Genomic DNA, 24,388 nt, shown 5'->3' with positions numbered 1-24,388 from the left:
TAACAAATGCCAGTTACTCAGGGCAGCCAGATGACCACAGCAGCAGCACTAAATGTGACAGTGGCTGTTCCTCACTGCCCTGGGGCTGAAGAGAAGGCCCAGAGCTGATCAGAGTAACAGCTCCTGCAGTGGTTCCTGGCGAGGCTGGCAAATAATCCCAGAGAAAGGAGGCTGGAAGGGGCCTCTGGAGGTCTCTGTTCCAGCCTCTGCTGAGGGAGGAGGGTTTGCATGTCCCACCAAAACTGCCCTTTTTTGTCTGCTGTTCTTAAGAGTGGACTGGCTGTGCCTCTCCTGTGCCACCCACCTCTGTCCTGGGGCTCTGAGACCCAGCTGCTGCAGGCAGCAGGGAAAAGCTGCCACAGGCCAGGCTAACAGAGGAACAGAACAACTGAGTCTGGGATCAGCAGGGCCTGGTCTCCAGGGCACTGGAACCCAAGCTTAGGATTTTCCTCTCTGAGTCAGTGGTGCAGCATGTGGAGTCAGACTCCAAAGTCTGTGGCCAGTGGAATACCCTTGAACTCCACAGGGGTCAGACTTCCCAGCTCAGGCAGGACTGAGCCACCTCCAGGGCCTATGGAAAGAGGGAGCCAAGGAATGTTTGACCTTGAGCCATTAGTAACAGCTCACCTGCAGCAGACAGGGCAGGGTGTGTTGAGTATTAACCACCAAGAAAGGGTTTAAAGAGGCGAGCTGGTCAGACCCCCAGATTAAATATATGCTATGATTTATTCATGATTATTGGCAAAAATCAAAATTAAAATAACTGTTTCTATTGCCAAGCAAACCTCCATTAACCAGAGAGTTAACCAGAACTCATATTCAGAATGTCTCCCAGCATGGGCAGCCCCTGCTCACCCTCACAGTGGGATGTTGGCATGTTTCTTCCAAGGACTGGACTGGGATTTACTGGCCAGTACATCGAGGTCATGGCAGATGCGAGTGCGGGTGGTCGAAGGCTGGATGATGTCATCAACAAACCCTGCAAAAGATTGAAACAAAAAACCCCATGAAGTGTTTGCCTCCCAGCCTTCTGTATCTAGGCTAACCCATAAGTTAGCAAAATCAAAACAATGGCTGCAATAAATAAGTTCACAAGTTATAAATTAACTACATTTAAAATAGACTGAGAAGGAAACATTCCTGAGTCTATTTTTTTATTCTGAATATAACTTGCCTTTTAGAGCACAGTTACTGCTCCAAAACTGAAAGTAGAAGCAGTGGAAAAACTTGAGAACTGAGAGTTCTGGAGAACATAACTGGCCCTAGTCTTTCTTCAGACCACTGCTTTGCATTGAGGGCTGTATAACAAATTGTCAAAGCACCTGTGCTATAAAGGAAAAGCCTGAATCTTGAGACACCTTCTACTATCTGCACAATGGAAAATGTACTTTACAGAGCAGTCCCTGCTTTTCACCAGGCTCTTTGCAGCTGAAGATGTATCCTGTGTCCAGATGTTGTCCACATGCACAGGTGGTGGTTAAGCATCACCTTTCTAACTCAGATCTTACCTAAATAACTTAATTGTTAGCAAAAGGTTTATTCAAAAGTACAACTTTATCTCCATGCAATGGCAAACCAAGTGAAACACAGTGTGGGAGACAACCATACCTCTTATTGCAGCAGGGAAAGGGTTTGCAAACTTATCCACGTACTCCTCCTCTGCATTTGCCTCCTTTCCTCTGAAGATGATCTGGACAGCACCCTGGGAACAGAAGGGCTCTGTCAGTGACAGGCCCTCAGGCTGTGCCCTCCAGGTGAGGGCATGGCAGCATTGCCCTGCCTGCAGCCCCAGGACAGCCCATGGTGCTGGCAGGGCACTGGTGCTGCTGGCAGGGCACTGGTGCTGCTGGCAGGGCACTGCTGCACCGCGGTGAGAAGGGCCTGGACTCACCTTGGCTCCCATCACGGCCACCTCAGCTGTGGGCCAGGCGTAATTCACATCTCCTCGCAAGTGCTTGGAGCTCATCACGTCGTAGGCACCTCCATAGGCCTGTGACACAAACCAGGGCAGCCACTCCAGGAGTGGCCCTGCAGCAGCAACAGCCTGCATTGCACCTGCAGCTTTTTCTAGTCCAGAGACAAGCAGCTGGGGCTTTTATCTGAAGGAGAGCGTGAGCATCTCCACTTTGTGGCAGCCATCTCCTAGGAACAGACACCACTTCAACCAGAGCCCCAAAAGAGTAAGGAAGGGGGCTGCTGACAAAGCCCATTCTGCAAGGCAGGCAGGGAGGGGTCAGTGTGTATCCAGACCAGCAGGCCTCAACCTGCACCCTGCACATGCACACAAACCCACCAGGCAGTGTGCTTCTGGAATCTCCTGGCCAGGGAATGCAGCACTCAGGCTCTGCAGTGCTCCACTCTGGAACTGGAAATGCTCCAGACAGCAGTGATGAACAGATACTGCAGGACTGCAGAGCAAACTGCAGTGCAGTCCCTGTCAGGGCCGTACTGAACAGTGCAGCAGGGCTGCAGGATTGACAAGTACTGCATGGAAATACTTGGAACAATCAGAGAAGGCAAAGGAACAGAAAATTCTTCTTGATTTTTGCCATGATAAGCCAAAGGAGTATCAGAAAAACAAGCAGGAGGGGCAGAGCAGCAAGGAGAAGGCTAAGGTTGTAAGGTGCCAGCCCCAGAGCTTATGGCACTAGGGTATCAGGTACCTTATGGAGAAAGGAAGATGAGGTAGAGCCTGGCAGAAGTCTGGGGAGGAAAAGAAGACACATGAGTGTTCAACCTGCAGACAGCAGAAGACAGATGCAGCCAGTGCTGGGTTTGCAGAGGGAGGCTCAAGAGGCAAGAAAGCAGAATTGCTGCAAACAGATGGCATGTCCTTAGTGAGACAGGCTGGGTGACATGGGACAAGTACTTGAGTGAAGGCATTCCAGAGAGAAAGCAGAGAGCAGAAATTGGAAGTTCCAGGTGGGTACAGAGACAAGAGGAAGGAAAGAACTGAGGTAGTGTTCTGGGAATAGAAGTGGCCTCTCGTAATGTTATACAAAGAGGTGTTACCAAATGGGACAAACAGAGATGTGACAATGGTAGAAAGCACCACTGGGACAGACAGACAAAGCTTGGTTTAACTAAAATTGCCACTAGTTCAAAAGGAACTCTGGATGATCTCCATGGAATCTGCCAGCTCACCTTTCTAGTGATGACAGTGATCTTAGGCACAGTTGCCTCTGCGAAGGCAAAGAGCAGCTTGGCACCGTGACGAATAATCCCCCCGTACTCCTGAGCCGTGCCTGCAAAGGACAGGGAATTGCTTCACTCCAGGGAATTCACACAACCATCATCTGCCACCAGGAGCAAACCTGACCACCACCACAGCCATGGTAACACCCTGGAGAAGATCATGCCAGGCAATGTTCTCTGCAAGATAACTGAGCAACTCAGAAATCAGAGTAGCAGCTGTTTGTATGGAAGGTCAGAGAAGCAAAGCTCAGCTAGATGGGACCTTCCGAGGAACCAAGTACATTAGAGCATTTTCAAGACTCCAGATGTGACCAGCAGTAGGAAACAGAATTTGTTACTTAATCTGAGGTTTCTAACGCTAATGGGCTAATCTTGCCAAATTCCTTAAAACACAGCACTTTTTGGATCATAATCAAACCTCAGGTCTCATCTCTTCAGGTTTGTCTTTTTTTTTTTCTCTTCCGTTTACCTGCTTTCAAACCAACATTTTATTGTGCAGTATCAATCAATATTTACTGTGCAGTATTAAGTCACTACTTTGAATTAGCTATATGGAAATAGTTCTTGGATTCTGAGCAACTGCTCAAATCTGGATTGCTGGAGTGTCTGCTTACACCAAGCCACTGCCTGGTCTGTACCAGAGGAGGTGGCTGAGCCTATACTGGGGAGACAGGGGAGGAACTCCTGGTTAAAATGTGCCAACTCCATTGTGTTAAAACAGGAACTGGAATGCAGAATAGTCACATTCTGATCCTTTGAGAACTGCAGAGGCCTCAAGGTAAACCATGCTTTATACAACAGTATTAACATTAGATTTGATTGTATAACATTTATAGTTCCCTCTCAACCTGTTTTGTAATGGGTCATTTTAATATTACCTGCTCAGAGAGCCTGTGCTGAAAGCAGGCTCATCACAGCCCTTTCCCCACTGATGTACCTCTAAACACAGGCATTTTCCACTGAGAAGTGTCTTGGAGCATCAAAGAGGCTTTAAGAAGCCTGAGCATGAGGCAAGCACATTGTCCTTTACCTTTATCTTGGAGTTTTACATCACTGGAACCTAGGAGCTGGAAGCTATTTTTCTGTATCTTTTCTGTCTTTCTGGTTTTCTCCCTTCCTTCTTCTTCTTCTCTCTTCTTACAGAATGTGACATTGAATGGGTTTAAAGGTTTTCTATGTTCAGTGATCTAAGTCTATGTTTTGATAAGTGATTTTATCCTGCATTTACTGTTTTGCTAATGTTCCTTAATTTTCTATAGTTTTTCAGTAAACTTCAGTGTTTTTTATCTCTTGAGACTATTTGGTTGGGATTTTCTCCTTTGTGTCTACCCAGAGCAAAAGAACCTTGGTTTAGCCCAAGGTCTGAGTGACAGGGCTGCACCAGCCCCTCTGGGCAGCAGGTGCAGCAGATGTGGGTGGAACATCCTCAAGTGGCCCCGGCTGCCACTGCTCCCTTCCCAGAGCCAGCAGTGCCTCCCCTGGCCCAGCACAGCCTGTGCAGTGTCTGCTGCTGCCACCCTGCCCAGCAAGAGCTGTGGAGGGCAAACAGCATCTGAAAACACAGCTCAGCATTTACCTTGGTACAATACAGGCATCAGTGTAACCTCACACCCCTTAGAACAAGGGCAGCATCTCCAGGGAATGCAGCTTTTCACCGTGCACAGGTCACAGTCACAGCTTTTGGCAGTAGGACAGAGCTTCCCAGTGCATGGTGTCCCCAGGCCTGACCCTGGCAAACTGGCCATCCCAGTGTCTCTGGCAGGCTGCTGGAGACTGCAGTACTACCTGACTGTGTGATGTGTCTCTCTCCTTAGGTACCTCCAGCAAAGCCTTGTGACTCCTGACACACTGGTGGAGTTAGGCACTAGCCTTTGTGATGACCACTGTAGTTAGAATGCAGAGTTTCTGCCCCAAAAAGTGGAATTTTAAAACCTGGTTTAGGTCTACCATAGCAAAAGTCTTCTCAGAGATCTGAAAATGGATTTTTAGCACCAACACCACCATGCACCACGTGAACTCTAAGGGTAAGGCATACCTGGCAGAAACCCAGGAACATCCACAAACGTGATCAGGGGGATGTTGAAGGCATCACAGAACCGAACAAAGCGGGCTCCTTTCACAGAAGAATTTATGTCTAAGCACCCTGAGGTTAAGAACACAGAAAAAGGGGTTAGCAACTCCAGGGATCTGCAGTAATTCAAGGTAACTCAAAACCACACTATTTTAGCTGTATTGTCTTCTTAAAACAAAGGAGAAGCTTATCTGTAGATAATGTGGAGATAATCTGCCTTGAAGCTTTCCTGGTTTAGAACTAAGATCACAGAACAAGCTACACTCAAAGGCTCATTTCATTTTTCTGATCCTGTGTGCAAAGACTTTCTATCCCAAAACAGAACAGTTTAATATCATACATGTAATTTAAAATGCTTTTCTGTAACTCGCTCTTCATTAGTATTTTTCAGATCAGTCATACTGAAAGGTTACAGAGTTCTCCATTAAAAAACCACAAACATTAAACAGTCCAGTAATTTTTGGGAAAAATCAGCATTTCTGGTAGACACACTGTGAAGTCTTTCTGTTTCAGTGCCATTTAGAATTATATTATTCACAACTATATTAAAACAAAACACATTTTGTATCAAAGCCTCTATATGAAATGTTAAAATGAGCTGTTAAAACTTAAAATGCTAAATGAAGGTTAAATTTATATTAAAACCTTCTGTCTAGTATCTTGATGGTCATATCTTGTAGAGATGAAATGAATGAAACACCAGACTGGGTCATCTGATTTTCCCAAACAAATAGATACAAGAATTAAAAAGGAGAAAACCAGAATGTTCTGACTGGGGAAAGTCACTCCAGAAATTACTGAGTAAGGAGAGAAAGTAAAATCCCTTTAGAGTTAAGAAGGGTGATCTTAGCTAGAGCTGCACCTTGTACCTTCAGATCCAAACCATGTGAGGTAAAGAGCTCCACACTTGTGCATCTGAAGGCTTTGCACTGTTCACTTACAGTGAGATAGCAAAGTCCCCTCACCCTACAGATGAGTTTTAGGGATTTTACTGCTATGGAAGGATGTGTGTGGTTTCCATGCTATGACTAACCCCAGTTAATTGCAGGCTGCTGCCAAATGAGTGGTGCTCTTCTCCCCACCCCTACCCCCCACCCTGTGTGCAGCTGCTGCTCCTCCTGGGCTGGATGCAGCACTGATTTCATCACCTGGGAGCAAGATCACCTTGTTAGCCACTAAAGAAATGGTCTGCAGTTGGTTTCACAGCTGTATTACAGCGAGGGTCAAGACAAAGCAAGCGGTGGAAAACCACAGAATGAGTGGAGGAGCACACAGCCTAAGAGCTCTGACCTTACCCAGCATGCAAGAGAGAGAGGCAAGGCACTGTAAGAGCCTCACCCTGGACTCTAACCTGAGGCTACTTTGGGCTGGTTGCCCACGATGCCAACGGTCCGTCCGTTCATCCTGGCAAATCCAACCACGATGTTCCTGGCATAGCTCGGCATGATCTCAAAGAATTCCCTCTCATCCACAATCTGCAGAGGGAGGCAGGCAGAGGTGCATAAGTACACAGGCAAACACAAACTCAGTTACCTTAGTATTGCAACTTTTAAAACAGTTCAGAACTTGCAGAATTTTGAAGGAAAGAGAGGGAGGGAAACCTTTTAGTCTTTGCAGCCTATACTGCAAGAATTAACTACAGAAACTACCAAAACTGTTTATAACTGAAGTGAGCCTTTCTTTCTGGCTTAGAACAAAACGCAAATCATATGTTAAGAACTTCTTTCTCTCATCTTAATTAGCAACAGCCTTACAGGCTGATTTCCAGTGATAAAACAACACTTCCTGGAGCTCAGAAGCTCCCCGTGACACATCTGATGTAATCTCTCTCTCTTGGCAAGCTCAGAGCCCTTTCCTGGAGCAGCCAGCACAGCCCTGCTACCCCAGGGTCAGTGCTGGGTGTGCCCCAGGGGATGCAGGGAACACAGTGCCCAGGCAGCATCCACCTGGAACCACACACCCGTGTGGCTGCACTTCCCTCAATGGAGCTCAGTGTGTGCCCTGCCAAGGGACAGCCCTGGTGCATGAGGCACGAGCAGAACTCCGCACGTTCCAGGAGATCAGAATGATCCATGGAGCAGTAGCGACACCTACACACGGCTACCTGGGCTTCCAGCAGGATTCCCCAGTTCCATCTGGTTTTGGCAGCTGTTCCCATATACACTGCAGTGTGCCAGTCATTTCATTAGCCTCAGTCTTAAAAAAGTTGTGAAAAATGTAAGCAGTATAAAAGTGGTGTTATTTCTTTCCTTAATACTTCCCAAAATCTGTGGGAGGGCTTGAGGGTTTTCTCCTAATTCACCTAATGATTTCTATTACATGCCACCTTTTAACTTTCATTACACACAGTGCTGAAAATCACAGTGGAAGAATCCAGGGATTAAAAATACCCTGAGCTTGCTTTCACCACTAAAATTAGTCTAAATGCAGCCAGTTGCAAACTTTGTAATTTCAAAAAAATAGACACGTATTTTCTCGTACTGCATATGTACATTATCTCTTAGCATAAACAGGGAAGGGTACATCTCTGCATTCTGGGTACTTTATTACTTTTATACAGAAGTGCCAGAATCCAAGACAGAAGCACCAAGGTTCAGGGAGGGGCCAGGCAACAAACTCAAGGGGCGTTCTGACCCCAGAAAGAACTAAATTGCAGCATCCTTCATCTGTATAGTTGTGTATACAACATGAGATATATCCTGAAAACAAATCTTAGGATTTTGTTAAAATATTTTTTTCCCCTGCAGTTTTTGTTGCCTATTTACAGGTAGCTACTACACAGGTAGAAAGTAACTTAGAAAGACTGAAATAACTAAGTAACAGTATCTATATCTTCAGTGCCATTCTCCTGGTTTCTGTCAATTATTTAGGCCCAGAATGTACTAAATGCATCTTTAATGTGAACACATTAGACTTACGGAGTGTATGATATCCAGCATATCATAGGCCTTGGCTGACTCACTTGGGACAATGGTGTCCAGCTCTGGAACAGGACGGTCACTGTGGAGAGCAAGTGTGAGCAACAACACTTAAAAGACTAAATTAATACCAAGACCAAAAATTCAAGTAAACATTTCCACCTCTCAGAAACTTCAGAATCTCCTCAGATATGGAGAAAAGAACCGGTTCTCTTAATCTCGGGCAGCCTGAGCAGCCTTCTGCTGAAGGAGCCCCCTCTTCCCGAGGCAGCTGTGCTTAGGAAGGCCCGAGCAGCACGGCCCGGCGGGGCTGTGCCGACACGGCCGGGAGGCGGCTGGGCTGCAGGGGGCACTGCCGGCTCACGGGACACACGGGGGTGGCTGATGCCTTAAGTTTTAGCTTTCATATTTTTCAGATTCTCTACTGCCTTAGTATGGGACTCTGAACTTCATATTAAGTGTTAGTCATTCTCTTCACAGGGTAGTTAGACAAAACAATCCTTTTCCAGCTTGAGAACCAGGGACAAATGTTACAGTCTCAGGCCCAAAAAGCATAAACAACAGCAAATTGAGGAGAGCAAACCAGGAGATGGGACTTCATAACCTGAAGCTGTAATTGGACAATTGACCCCAATATGTAAATGGACCAAAACTTATAAAAGTGTGAAAACTTGTGACCAGTCGTCTATCTTGGGCTCTTGTACTGCCCAAGGTGTATCCTTTTAGGGCCTTTTAATAAATACCTGCTTTATTCCTTTAACTCTGTCTAGCCTCTGTTCTGGGCCAGCCTCTCAAGGCATCATGGGGACACAGCCCAGAGGCTGCAGGGGACCCGTGGCAGCAGCAGCAGCAGAGCCCAGTCCCTACAGCTGGCCAGGCAGAGCCCAAGGTTCCCTGTCACACACCAGGTCAGGAACTGCACACTCACCTGCCCTGCCCGTGCTGTCACCCGGAGCTTTGAACACACTGAGCTGCAGGAAACCTTTCCATGCTCATTTCCCCACCCCAAACAGGCAGAGAGTAGGGAAAACATACAGAGAAAACATATCCAACCCTCTATGTCTTCCCTCCACAGGCTGTGTTTAAAGACTTTCCTGTTTCTCCACTTACAGTGACACATTTTCACGTGGAGTTTTCCTGTAACACAGATCCTGCCCTGCCATCAGCAGTGACAGGATCAGTTCCCCAGCTTTGATCACATTACCCTCATTAGGGATCCACTCAGCAGTGGCACCCACTGGGTCTCAGGCCTCAGTGCAGGGGTGTCAATTTTTATCAGTCACCATTGAGAAGGTTTCAGGGAGTATAATATTTGTGGTATTCCATAAAAATAGTGATCTCTGTAACAAATGGTGTTTCTATGGGAGTTCATACTGAATTAATATTTTAATAATGCCATGATTTAGTACCTTTTGAATAAGACAGCACAAGGCTCTAGACACACAATTCAAAACTGAAGGAAGTGATGTGCAGTTTGACAGAGTCAGAGGAAAGTTTAAAATGCAGCCCCATGGCTGTCTCTGCTCCCTCAGACACACGGGATGAGGGAGGCACAGCCCCTTGCAGGGAAGGGAAGAGACACAGCTATTTATAGAACAAACTTAGAGCAACACTTCAAGTGCTTTTTCCATACAAATACAAATACTGCACACAAACACTTCCATAAAATGATATAATGGAACCTTAATGTGAAGAAGTTAAACTTGTTTTAACATACTAAACCCTAAGATAAAAACAATTCTAAACTTTCTTGAGTGTGAAGTAGATACAGATGTGCTCCAAACTCTGTCCTGTGACCTGTGGTACCCAAAGGGTAGAAGGAAAAAGATGAAATTATTGCTCCCATAAATTCACAGAGCTGAAGGAAATTTTAACAGCATTAAAATAGCCAGCAGCAAAATGAAGACATTATCCAGGATACCATGTTTGAAAATCTCCTTCAAATGTCTACAGACACAGGACATCTGGAGCTTGCTGCTGCACTCACTGGCCTTCAGAGGTGTTTCTCACAGCTCCCACTTAGTGGGGCAGAGCTGCTGCTCATTGTGACAGCTGGAGACACCCTCACCAGATGGACACTGGGTTTCATTCAGTGCAGAAGTGAAACTGCACTTGGTTACCAACAGTTGGCAGTAACCTCCTCCAGAAGTTTGCAGAGACACAGAGAGAGGTGAAATCCCACCGTGCCATAGAGCAAATGCAATGCAATCAGACACCTCCCAAAGGCAGGGACATCTCCCCAGGGACAAGTGGGTACTGCAAGAAACTTGGGAGTCCTTGGAACCCAGGCCACTGACAACACACACTCGCCAACACAAGCTTCAGCAGCCAAGGCTGGCATTTTTCAACACCAAAAAGAACTTACCTAAATAGAGGGGAAAACAGCCCCAGGACTTGACAATAAAAGCACAAGTAGGTTACATTTAATTTGTGGCAATTTTTTGTGTGGTGAAAACAATGCAATAAGAAAGCTTACTCTAGAGGAACAGACTGGGACTGGAGCAGCTGTAAGGATCAAACACATCAATCCCAAGCAGAAGGAATCCATTAAGATGTCAGTTTGTCCAGATGAAATAATACCAATCTGTGCATTAAGACCATAAATAGGAGAACTACTGGAGATGCTGCTATAAAACCAGATAAATTTAACAAATAGATCTGCCTTCACATGTATAAAGGCCACTAAACTGAAGTTCTTAGTACAAATTGCATTTATTGTATCTCATGCCTTGTAAAAGATTAGTTCTTTTTTTCTTAAGGGACACAAATCTCTTATACTTTAGTACCTACAACCTCACTGACTGCTTCTCACAAATAAACTGCCTGTTATAAAGTACATTGATTTTAAAAATGGACTGTTGCTTCTACAGTGAAATTAAAATACCAAAATCAAGTCTGTAGAGATCAATTATCCCAGTACAACCTGTTGAATACTTATAAAGACCATGATAACCTCAAATATAATCCCCTAACTCAGAAAATAATACAAGAGATTTGCTTTGGTTTTGTCACTAACAAACCAGAGCAGTTGAGAACAGAACAGAACCAGACTGCACACTTTAATGAACTCCTAAAGATCAACACCTACCTCAGAAAAAATTGGGGCTAGTAATTAATTGACCTGTCTGGCCATTCTCTAAAAGAAAATGGCAAATTTCTTTTTTAAAAAGTGAGAAATCTATCTCAGGGACCAGTGCAGTGATTTGTAAATCAATCCAAAAGCACCTCCCCAAACAAACTTACACAGACACTGAAAAGCACAGTGAGGGATGAAGAGAAAATAACCTTCCAGACTCACTTCCAGGTTAAAATCATCACACATGAAGAGCCCCAAGACATATCACACACATGTGAGGAGCTGAAAGGAACATATTCAGGCACCACTCCCATGCAGGAGAATGCAACAGCCTCTTGAGGGTTCCCTAGGGAAAGGGCTGAATTTCGAGTGCAACTGGAGCTTGGGTCAAAATGCTTTTACTCCACTGACATTCTCTGCCTTCCAGCCCTAGCAAGGCTCTCTGCTCAGTGTCCCGTGCTCTCTGGCTGTCTCTCAGCTCCTGGAAAATTTCCCTGATAAAAGTCCAGACAGTTGCCATTTTTCCCCTCTTGAAATGGCTCAAGTTCTTCCTGTATTATGTTGCCAACTCCACAATGAACCTGAGACAAGTACATAACACACAAAGCTTTCTGCCTCCTTGTTACCTCTAACCCTTGTGAGCAGAACTCATCCAACAGACACAGGTGACAGAACAGGGCAAGTTCTCCCCACTGCCACTCACTGTGCTATTTCCTACCTCTCTCACTCCTTCCAAGGGACTGGGCAGCCCACCTGAGCAGAGATTGCTTTTCCCCACATTCTGCCCACAGCCTGGACAACAATCCTTTCAGAAAACAGAATTAAACCTAACAGCAAACACACACATGTTGGAACACTTCCCATATTCACATACCAGAATGCAGAATTATCTGCCAAGATCCCAGGCACAGAACACCCATATCTCTGTGCCTATAAGCCAGAGAAGCCATGAAATGCAGTGCTCAGAGAGCCCTGAGCTCAGCCAGGCTGCCCTTACCTGGGATCATGGCACTCGCACACTGGAGCCGGGTCCCGGTTGCTCAGGGGTAAATAATTAAAGAACTCTCGGAGGTTCAGCAGAGCATCGATGTCATTCTCAAAGGCTCTGTGTGCAACTCCTGCACAGACACAGCACAGCAGGTATGGAAATCATTGTACAAGCTTTCCTTTCCAAACTGATACCAATAAAGATACAGCAGGACTCTTTAAACTTGAGCTGTTAACCATCAGGAACATTAAGCCACCAAATCTGACCAGCTGAAAATATCTAGAAAACATGTGCTGTGTCAAACTTCCTCCAGAACAGGTCTGCGTTGTTGACCTCATATTTAAAATAATGTGAAGTGGTTTATCAGCTGGCACAGCCCTACCTGACTCCAGCCTTCTGGAATTCTGTGCTGCACCCAAGTGTTGGATTACAAGTGCTTTTTATAAAAGGGCTGGATCTGGGCAGCATCTGTGTGTGTGGTTTTGGTTCATCATCAGCTCAGTTCACACAAAACTTGAGATCCTACAGTCATTCGAGTCTTTAGAAGATTCATGACTCACAGACGTTTTCACAGAGGGGAAAAGAGGGAAGAAGTGCTTCAGCTCGCATGCACTTGGTTTGTAGTTAAACAGTTCAATCAATCACATTAGTGAGCAAACAAGGGACTGCTGAGAATCTTTCAACCCATGCAAATGTCTGGACAACAAACAAAAAACCCCACCCCAGGCTGACTTCACTAAGCCCTACTCCCTGACAGTATTCCCACTTCTAGCATCTTTTGTGGGTTTGCTACTTTCTCTTCCAAATCCCAGAACTCTCCCACATTCCCACTCTCCCTTTGTGTCCTGTTACTAAACAGGAGCTGTAGGAAAGCAGATGCAGAGTCAGATCCTGTGCTTAGGCAGAGCTTTGTCCCTTAGACTCATCTGGATTGGCCAATGGACTGTCCAGCCAGAACTACTCATTTACTTTGAGCACAATTAGCATGTTCAGTAAAGCCCCCAGCTCTCACCAGACACTGCAGTGTGTGTCTTTGCACCCCCAAGCTGCTCCTGGGTGACATCTTCATTGGTCACAGACTTCACCACGTCAGGCCCAGTGATGAATAGGTAGGATGTGTCCTGGGGGAAAGGGAAAAGCAGAAACAGTCAATGCCAGTGCCAAGCTGCAAAAGCACCTAAGGAACAGCCACAGCCTCTAGAGACCTCCCTTAAAATAAGAAGAGGGACAAATTTCTTTAAAAGGCTGCATTGCATTAAAAATCCACTGAAAATACAATTGTCCACAAGTTATCTGGGAAAGTTTTTCTCAACTTTTCAGGCAAAATATAAATCCAAAGCAGGAGATCATCTTGGAAAATATCCATTCCCATATGGTCACTTAGTGTGTGATCAATGTCACCAGCAGCAGCTCAGGACAAACCCTTACCTTCACCATGAATGTGAAATCAGTTAAGGCAGGAGAATACACGGCTCCACCAGCACAAGGACCCATGATAAGGGAGATTTGGGGAACGACACCAGAACACAAAACATTTCTCTGGAATAGGAAAAAAAACCACTGGTTTTACCAAAGAAATGTGTCTTTAAATCTGTGCCCAGATTCTGCAAGAATTCACCGTCACAAACAGGACTGTTTTATCTACTGGCAGACAAAGATCTGGAGAGAATCTTTTGATGCAAATTGAACCAAAATGAGTTTCTTATTTCTGTTCCCATACAGCTGATTCCCTATGCCATGCAATGACTGCAAAGGAGATACCATGAGCCATCTCAACAGATGCTGCCAGGGAAAAACCTGCACTGAGGCTGCAGTGGGAAGGAGTGGATGTCCCTGACATTTGAATGTGTAGGTACACTGTGCTCAGAGGTAGAAGCAAGCTTACTGACCAGCTGAGGGAGGGATTTTTTAAAATCAGGTTTCTGCACTGGCTTGAATATTACACAAAGGTGAATGGTTGCCATCCAGCATGGATGGTGTGTTGTTCAAAAATCCACTTACACTGCTTGGTGCTCAAGTGGGTCACAACAAGTGGGTTACTGTAACTGTTCCTCCCAGACTGCACCACCCCAAAACCTGGCAGCATCTGACTGACCTGACATCCCACCTGCTTTCCTACTGAAAGGACAGTGCTCTGTGCACGCAATTTGATGCAAAGTATTTTAGCAGCATATAAAAGAATGTCATTTCTGTGAAAAAACAAGCAGCAGTGCACCTTGGGGAAAAATGTTTGTATTAACCACAAAAATCCTCTAGGACATAAAACTTTCACCAGAGCAATCAACACTGGACATCCCCATTCTCACTACACATTGGATTACAGAGCTCAGCATGACCCTTGTTCAAGACGTGGGTACATTTGTCCAAAGCCAAGAAAAGAACCAAAGTCTGAGTCTTATTATCCTTTTATCCTTTGGCTGTAACAGAACAATAACCTTAACATCTACTTACAAACACCCACTTGCATGTTGTGCCCACCTTTGAGGATGCCAAACTCCCTGTCCATCCAGCAGCCTACTCACCAAAAAGATGTCTGCATAGCCTGCCAAGGACTCCACTCCCTCCTGGATACGAGCTCCTCCTGAGTCATTCAGCCCAATCACAGGGGCTCCAACCATGGCAGCTTGATCCATGATCTAGTGATGAACACAAACTCCTCAGTATTGACCCAGCTAAGCTGAACCCCAAAAAAGTATCTGCCTTCCCAGCTGGGCATCTCCACACTCAGCACTGGATTTGGATAATGCAGTGTGAGTGACACAGTCCCAGGAGGGGGCCTGTGCAGCTGAGGTCTCCCCCTGTTCACAAGGGGCCTCAACTGCACCTCAAACATCCCCTCAGTGAGGTCTCATCTGCTTCTCAAAGTTTGTTGCAGTGGTGGCTGTGGAATCTCTCTAAGCTATATATTCTAATGCTTGATTACCCTTTTTAGAACTTCTCTGGGTGGACTAAATTACATCTTTCCTCCAGAAATTTAAACATTACATTTGTCTTGATACACAGCGTTGAGGGAGAGCAATTAGCTATTCTTGGCCTTTACTTTTGGGAACATTCAAGTACCTCAAATCTCTTTTCAGTCTTCATATTCCTCTTCATGTTTCTAGGCTAAGCACCATCAATTCAGTCCCACATCCTGTTTTCTAGGGCTCTGATCATTTTGGTTATTTGCCTCAAGATCATACACAATACTATAACAGAGCTTTAAGTAGGAGGACTGAATTCCTTACATTCCTTGCACAAAATATTCCTGATTATTGAATTCCACTAAAATGTCTGCCATTTTCATAACACTACAGCACTGGCACATTATATTAAGATCTGTTTTAACCTCAAGATCTGCTTTAGCTCCTAAATAATTTTTGTAAAACATCACTTAAACCCCATTTTGAATTTTGATGTTGCTTTTCCCAGTCCTTTCAATCATTGTAATAAATTTTTTTCAGACAATCTTTAACTTAAGTGATTTACAATTCCAGTCCCATCTTTCAGAGTGCTTGCAGCATCAACCTTGAATTTTATATTACCTAGAAACACAGAAACTACACTTGGTGCCACTCAAGTCAGTGGGCAGGAGACCCAAAACTCCAGCACAAACAGGAGCTGGTGGTAACTACTTCTGTACAGTCCTAGAATTCCCTGTTCTGCTGTTTTCCAGGGACCTGTATATGGATTTTTTTCCCAAGGCTCTTCCAAGTTCTTCCTAAAACACTGACAAAGACTGAGCCCCAAAGCAACTCATTCCCCTAGAGCCTTCCAGCTTTGGAGCCCACCAAGAACAGCACCAATCAGAAAGGACCCACATTTTTTCTAGCTCTGTGGTCAGACCCTGCTGCTTTAGAAAGAAGAGATCAAAGGAAACCCACAGAAAGCATCCCATCATTCCAGTGCCATTCCATCCCTCCCCAGTACAGACACCACAAAGCTCCAGTGCCAAAGGGTAATTCAAGTCCTTCCCAATATCAAGACCAGGTAAAACCAAATAGTCGTTATTGAGCCCAAAGTCTTCATGTTTTCTACTTTATACCCACACACTCCTGAGGAGCCTATGGCAAGGAGTAGTTATTTCCACAGCATAAAATGCCTTGTGCCTTTCCACAGCAAAAATCTTGTTTCTGATTCCATGGCAAGAAAATTCAGGAAGATTTTGCAGTTCACACTACTCAACACTCACCCATGAAAGAGTTCTTGTCTGCCCAGTCCTGGGATTCAAAAACCCTTCTCACAAGACAAGCAGACAAACAGGAATAAATAGCCACAAGTGTTTGATAAGAGAAACTCTCAGGGTCAAGGTGACCTCAAAGTTGTAAAACTGTTTATCCTCAGGCTGTTTACTTGTTACATTTGCTTTCTTTTTAAATATTACACACTTTCACAGCACACTGTTTAGAGGAAAAAGTTTCTCTGAATTCATTCCTCTTTTCTCCAGTGGACAACGAGTAGGTAATTTATATTTGTACTTGGCAAGTCTCTCACCCTTTGCAGCAGAGTAGAAGATTTAACTTAATGTAACAAAGTGTGCATTACCTGGAAAAGCTCACTCACACTCAAAAAGTTCCCAGAGGCACCACTCTCAGGCATGGCACACGTCAGAGCCCACTAAAGCCAGTCACCAAACATTTTCTCCAAAGTCATTATCACAACAGACAGAAAAAAGAATGCTGACAAATTTCTTTGGTTTTCTTCTGTGCCTCATTACCTTGCAGATCTTCTGGGCATGAGCTCCAGATAAACTGCCTCCAAATACAGTAAAATCCTGAAAATTCAGCAAATTTTCAGATTAGGGAAAGAATAATTTCAGTAAAATGTTGTCAATTATTGCTAGTAAACAACATAATCCTACAGTGCTCTATATTTGGTAAGCTACTTCAAAACAACTGACTCCCTCAGTGCAGCCTGCAGATGATCCCAGCTCAATACAAGCATCCTTCACAAGGAGGAAACACAAACCTGGACACACATCACCATTCTAGACTCATGAGTTATGTCCCAAGTCTTACTCCCAAAGAAGCCCCAAAAACTGTGTGGACAGAGACAGCGTGGCTATGACTAACATTTGAACCAAAAAGGTTCAGCATCTCAGGAGGCAGCTCAATTTGGAGGGAAAAAGGTCTTTAAATATAAAAAGGGAGGGGTGTATCATGAAGGGGCACTCTTCAAGTCTACTAATACAAAACCTGCCCCCTACCTGTGTTCTAAAATGAAGGTTTGTGTTTGGCTCCTCTCCACATGTTGAAGCCCATGTAACAGTGACTCTCCTTGGAAGGAGCACACATCCAAGACAAAAAGGCAGAGTCTATGCCTTGCTCCAAGGTAACACAGCAACAGCCACTTTGGCCATGACAGCAAATGGAACAAAGGCTACTTTGTGGCCCAGAACAGAGCAGCACTTACTAATGATCTGAAAGAAAGCCTTTCACAGTGAGTGACCAAGATAAGTCTCTACCTAAGATGTTTCCTCTGAAATACTTTTATTTTAATATAAAAAATATATTTTAACATAAAAAGTATATTTTATCTATTTATATGCTATCTATCACAAGCTTTTTTGCTTTTTCTTGTCTGAGGCTGCCCTGCTTCCTCCCACAGGTACATTGCTACATGGCCACACTGAACTATTGTGAACTTATCCTTTGAAATAAGTTCACACTACTTAAAAACAAGTAAAACTTTACCTGACTGAAAACATAAGCTAGTCTGCCATTAATCCGTCCACGGCCAGTCACCACACTGTCACCAGGATACTGCATTAAAAACAGACAAATGCATTGAAAATGCAACAAATGATGTCGACTAAAATTTCCACAAACTCCTACTAAGACAAAGCAAAGACTGATTTCCTGGGAGGTCTCATCTTCCATGTCTGCAGTGGGGGCTCCACAAAGATTTTCCCCACCTGTGAAAAGGAAACCTTAGAGGTAATATCACATATTCACTATGTATTAGAGCAAAGATCATGGAACTTCCCTTCAAATTTAGAATATCTGAAATTAAGACAAATCATGCCCTCAGAGATAGGATAGGATGTACCTTTTATCAGGACTAGCTGATGTTTTTGAAAGAATGGACATAGTGCACAAACCTCTGAGGTGTTGACACAGGATGAAAAACAATCCTGGACAGATCCAAAAATATAATTACAGCCACCTCAAATACTTGAACTTGACCTGTTCCATTTTCCACCCTGTAAATAAGGGAAGAAAGAACTGGCCAAGGAAATGGAGCCTGTGAGTCTTAAAATGTGCTTCATCTAATAATGAATTTTTTTCTAATAAAAAAAATATATAGAAGTCTTTCAAGACAACAGTAGGAAAGGAACTTTGCTGGGTTGTCAGTAAAAAAGGGAATTTCAGGCACTGAAGTGCTTCTTGTTGTTTGGTATTAAAATGAAAAAAAAAAGGAAGGAAAAAAGGGAAGTGTGTGCTGCAGGGACACTCCAAGGAGCACTCCTGCCCAGGAGGTCTGCTGTCAGCAAGGCCACACTTGCCTGGTGCCTTTTCTCATGCTCACACACAGCACTGCTCTCAGCCCCTGGCACACAGAACAGCAGCACACACCTGTACTTCAGCCACTGCCACGTGAAGGTGACTCCCAAAAGCCCCAGCAGCCCACAGAGCAGCCTGGATGTGAGCACAAGACCTATCCTACCCTCAGAAAGTTCCAGGGACTCTGAGAAATTCAATGCTAAACTAATATTCCAGCTCAGTGGCCACAGTTAGGTCATCTGTTGTGAAACTGTGCTCTGTAAACACAATCTGCAGCTCACTGAAGGGTGAATTCTGAAGCACAAGGGAAAAAATTAACCCTCTTGACACACTCAGGACTCTGCTGCCCCTCCTCTTTTCAGAAACAGCAATTTGTTATCAAGAGTGTGAGATGCAGCATGGAGTAACTCAATGAGAGGCAACAGGAGCTGTTATTTGAGTTTGCTGGGGAACAGAGTAAGAAAACACAGAGGAGAGAAGATGTTTGCTCTGCTATTCCCTGAGAGGGAGGAGGTCTAACACAACATCCTTCCCAGCACCAAGTGCCATCAGCCTCCCATCTGACCCAACAAACAAACCCTTCACCTTTGCCACTCCCAGCACCTCTGCTGGAACCCTGCTGTCCCCTCCCTCATCCACAACCTGAAGGACTCAAGCCCAATGAAGTGGTTTAAGAGCTGCACAAACAGAAGTTGTAGTCACTGTGTGCAGCACAGGGCACACACAGAGAGCTCCTCACCCTACACCAACAACCCCCAGCAAACAGCCTTTGGCTACAGGAAGTGAACAGGCACATCAGCACCAGGCACTGATCCCAGCAGCTCATTGGTGTCTGCTCCCAAAGCACAGCAGAACACTTTTCCCAGGTAGAACATCATCAGGCATCAACATTATGGTGAGAGACTTTGGGGGGCACAGATTTTCTCTGTGTGTGTGGAACCCCCTGTACCATGTTGGTTTAGGATACATGGCCACAGAGCCACAAAGTGCCTTAGCAAGCAGGGTGCAAATGGCTGACTGAGCAGTACAAATGCTGGGACTTCCAAACATCCAGATCAGATTGTAAAGCCCTCAAGGATTTTATGACTGTAGTTTGGCAGGCTATATAAATCTATATATAGATCTATATAAATATAGATCTGAGTTGTTTCATCCAATAACTCTAATCCTACCTGTAGGGAAACAGAAATATCTACCTTGATTTTCTCCTCATATCTGATCTGATTGACAAAATTGCACCAACAAAGCTCTGCAGCCTCCTCTACTGTTTAAAATGCAAATCTAAGACAATTCCCAGGAAGGTATTAGAACCAAACAGGTGAACTTATAAAAAAGGTATCAAGTTTAGACAACAGAAAACTCTGTAAGGTATTAAATGGAAACTGAGAGTAATGAGAGCAAATTTACAAAACAAAATTATACATAAAGAGAAAACAAATAGTAAAAATCACATGTGAACAGAAGAGCCCATTTTCAACCAGTGGGCTAGCTGCACAGCAGAGGACACTGAAACAAGAGTTATATGAAATAAAACTACCTTATTCTTACTAGAGTCCATCCCAAAGTCAGTACATCTGTGTTCCACAAACATGTCATATTCATCAAAACTGTCGGGGTCCAACAGCAGCAGAATTCGTTCCCTTGCTGTCAGCTTTCCCTGAAACAGAGCAAGCAACAATTAACAGAGCAAGCAACAATTAACAGAGCCATCAGGTGATTCTGGCTGTTTGCTGACCCCCAGCAGATGCAGCTTAATCAAGCAGAACCTCACCTGATCTGTTACACAGGGTCCATTAAGCAACTCCAGGCCCCCAAAGCTGCAAATAGCCTGTGCAGTGATTATCCTCCTCAAAAACAAACCTCATGCAAGCCAGATTCTGAAAAGAAGGCTGACTGTTGGAGCAGCACTACCACAGGAGAAAGGAAACAATCTCAGAGACTTTTCAACAGGATACAAATGCATCACAGCTAGTTTTGCCTACACATTTAAATTAAGGCCTTTTTTCTATTCTTAACCAGGGAACCCTTCCACAGCTAGACCAGTCCTCCCCAATAGCTCAGGGTTCAATTCACTGCACTCAAATATTATTTGATTGCAGTAAATAAGAGAGAAGAGGAAGTGTGACAGCCTGCAGGGATCTCCTGACAAAATCCTTCTGGTTTTTCCTGCTGGACATTGTTACAGGCAAAAGTAGGGTAACAGTGAAATGGCCAAGAACAAGAACAGAATACATTGACCAGATACACATGTCCCTTGCTCAGTGTTATGTAGTAAAAAATGACTGCAAAGTTCTTTATGTCTTAACCTACCAAACAAATCTGTTCTTTCCAACCATGGTAAGCATCTGTCTGCAAAGGGCAGGGCACATGGGTTGTCTCCTTTAGGGGATGACATGACCCTGCATCAACATGACATTGTAACACAGCTCAGCTTCTACAAACATCTGACCAGTAGGCCAAAAAGCTCATGAAAAGCAGGAAATGCAGGAAAGCCTAATGTAAGCCAAAGTTTTAGTTTATATAAAACATAAGCTGTTCGAGGCCCTAGACATGCAGAAGTGCTTGTATATTGGTGTGTCAGTGTCCTGAATGTAACTCAGCCAGACTGAACTCTCTTCAGATGTTGTATAACTGGGGAGGGACACTGCTGACAGGCAGAGTGATCACTGAGGAAGCCTTCATGGGAACTGCCATTCCCACCCCCTGGATGCCTACAAACCATCTTGCACTACACTGAAAATGTCTCCCAGCAAGAAGCAATAAAGAGAAACAGGAAACCTCTGCTGTCACCCCCATCAGCACTGCCTACATTCTGAACGACAGGGGCAGGAGACTAAAAACCCACCTGTTGTCATCCCTCCCACCTGTCTTTTCCTCTGCCTTATTTCCACTCTTCTAACTCTTTGCTCTTATCTCAGAGATCAGCTTGAATTTGCAACAGAGGAGTAAAGATGAAGCTGTTGCTCAGAAGTGTTAAGCAACCTAGAATTGACTTACCATTGACAGGCAGAAATTGCAACTTCTGTCTACACTACCTCTCATACATATTGCAGCCAAACTCGGTAACCACTCTGAGGTAAAGGAATTAGTAAAGCAATTGTTCTTTTTTCTACCCAGAGTAACAGGCAATGCAGTCTTAAGCGCTGCTTGAAGAAACTTTCCCGCAAAGGGGCGTCTGCAGGTGCCACGCGAAGCCGCGAGTCCCCAGAGCCGAGCAGAGCCCACCGTGCACGGCCTGCCCTCCCCGGCCAGCGTGCGCCCGGCGGCAGCGGGACAGGGCTTTGTGCTGGGCTCACCCGCTTGTGCTGGGCGTCGATGCGGGCCTGGCCGCCGCCGAGCAGCGCGGCTCGGCGCTTCTCCTCGATGCGCTGGGGCACAGGGGGCGGGCGGGCCCCCGAGGCGGCGCGGCCCCGGCACAAGCCCAGCGCCCGCCGCAGCACCCGCACGGCCGCCATGTCCCGGCGCTGCGCCTGCGCGCCCGCCCCGCCCCGGCCCGGCCCCGCTCCGCCGCCCGGGTGTCCCGGCTACGGCAGGGGCGGTGCGGGGCACAGGGCTCCGGGAGGCTCGGGCAGGGCCGCTTCAGTACCGAGCCCGGCGCAGGCCGCTGAACGAGCCCAGCCCTCCGCGGCCAGATTGTTCATCGCTGTTGTTTGTGCGCAGAGACCAGCGGGAAAATGCATCAGCTTTTCCCCCTTTCCTGCGTGGCGAAGAGATTTGTGGCGCTTCAGAAGCGGGGAAGGCAAGCAGAGGTGTCAGCTCGCAAGATTAACTGTCCTCTCTTTGTTTCAAATGCCAGAAAGTATTTGTTAGGAAAACAGTCCCTGTGACACACCGGCACCGATTCCGTGCGCCTCCTATGAAGAGGCACTGGCTCTTTTCACGGCACGCTTTCGGACTGATGAGGCAAATCGAGACCCCTTAGGAAGGGAGTGGGTCGGGATGTGCGGGGAATACGCAGCGCACACAGCGAGTGCCCGAGCTGCAGTGTACCCGCAATCCAGAGATCTGATGTCATCGCCTCCCAGGCAGTTCTCCAGTGTGCAGGCGCAGCCATCTGTGCAGCAGATCATTTGTTACCCCTGTAGGCCACCTCCGACACCGACCACCAACAAACCGCCGCCGGTTCCAAGTAGGGCGAGGTGAGTATTGCCTAAGTGTGCGCATACCACACATGAAATGCACGAGCATGGCCCTGTAGATACCACAGGTCTGAGGAATCTCCAAGAACAGAAATTCTTGGATTACATAGCATGTACAAGCTGCTGTATGATAATTCATTTTGAAAAGGCTCTCAGGCTCCAGTCCAGCGTCCTACTCAGAACAGACTCAGCACCGAATTCATACCATTTTGTCAGCTGGATCTTAAAAGTCTGCAAGGACAGAGGCTGGCACACCTTTCTGAGTTCCAGTGCCTGACTGGCTCCGTGGGGAACTGATTCCCCCCAGCCCATCCATTCTACTCAGTAGCAACCTGCCTTGTTTCAGTTTAGGACAGCTGCCTCTTGTCCCCTGCCCGTGCACTTCAGCCAGGAGGGGTTAGTGAGGTGACAGCCACAGGCTCTCCAGTACCAGAAAGCAGCTGCTAGGGATGTCCCCAGTGTCCACTCCAGGCCAACAAACATAAAGCCCAGTTCCTCAGCCTCTCCTTCTGGGGCAAGTGCTCCAGCCCTTCACCACCATGCTGCCCCTCCTCACCCCTAGACACAGCTGTATGGCAGGAGATCCTGTCAGAAAACTCACCCAGGGTAAGACACCTCACATACACTGCTCTTCCCTCACCACAGAACCTCCCTTTGTCACCAGAAGGCACTGAGGTTGCTCACAGGATTTATTCCAGGTTAATCTATGCTGGCTATTCCGAATCACCTTCTCCCTGTGACCACAAAAGGCAGCCAAGAACCCTTGTGCCATGGCTTTCCTCCCAGACCAAACTGACAGTCCCAGGCCTTTTGTAGATGGGAGTAACCCAAGGCTTTCCCCAGCCATCAGGGATCCCCCTGGTCTCCATGACCTTTCATAAATAACGGTGGCATCACTGCAACACCTGCCAGCTCTCACCACCCACTTGGGGTCATCCTGTCTGGTCCCCCAGAATGTGACAAACTGGCTCAACAGCTGCTGACTCAAACACCCCCACTACTGAAGCCCCCTCCTGAGCCCTGCCTGCAGGCACAAAGGCCTGGGGAGCTCTTGGCAGTGAAGATCAGGACAAGAAAGGGACCAAGTAGCTCAGCCCACACACTGCTGAGCAGGAGGCTGTTTCAGCCCCCAGCCAGCGTGGTGGCAGGATGCCAGCTGCATTCCTGACCTATCTGTGAGATAGCTGCTCCTTGACAGCAGCCAAACAGGCATTTCACCCTCCCCACTCAGGAGGTTTCTCCTGGTCACAAAACAGCTCAGGCAGAAATCACACCACGGATATTTGAAGCAGAAGTCTCCGCTATCCCCCTCGGGTGGGTTCAGCATCACTCAGGCTGCCTGCAATAGCTTCATTAAAAATACACTCAAAAGAGCAACTCTGCAACTTCAGAAATTAAAATAACCACTACTCAGAACATGGGTCACATGCAAAAGAGGTTGGGAATCTGCATTCTGGGAACAAAGGGGTTTCAAAAAGCCCCCATCCTGGAAGACAAGGGCATGGCAAGGGGAGCCAGC

General features: G+C 46.0%; 1 protein-coding gene across 1 annotated transcript; it reads right to left on the bottom strand.

Moving 5' to 3' along the window:
• Positions 1-707: 707 nt before the first annotated feature.
• On the bottom strand, positions 708-22,608 carry PCCB (propionyl-CoA carboxylase subunit beta). Its single transcript, XM_071437373.1, has 15 exons — positions 22,027-22,608; positions 20,268-20,387; positions 17,921-17,989; positions 16,945-17,001; positions 14,771-14,884; positions 13,677-13,787; positions 13,261-13,369; positions 12,258-12,378; positions 8,185-8,266; positions 6,623-6,741; positions 5,231-5,343; positions 3,145-3,245; positions 1,892-1,990; positions 1,609-1,702; positions 708-979 (listed from the first exon to the last, which is right to left on the bottom strand). The coding sequence occupies exons 1-15, from the start codon at positions 22,183-22,185 to the stop codon at positions 858-860; spliced, it is 1,590 nt and encodes a 529-aa protein (XP_071293474.1). The 5' UTR covers positions 22,186-22,608; the 3' UTR covers positions 708-857.
• Between the last annotated feature and the right edge of the window lie 1,780 nt (positions 22,609-24,388).

Source organism: Agelaius tricolor, unplaced genomic scaffold (assembly GCF_023055355.1).
Source record: "Agelaius tricolor isolate 1412-34295 unplaced genomic scaffold, bAgeTri1.0.p SCAF_12, whole genome shotgun sequence".
Taxonomy (NCBI): domain Eukaryota; kingdom Metazoa; phylum Chordata; class Aves; order Passeriformes; family Icteridae; genus Agelaius; species Agelaius tricolor.
This window is presented reverse-complemented; position numbering and strand designations above follow the sequence as displayed.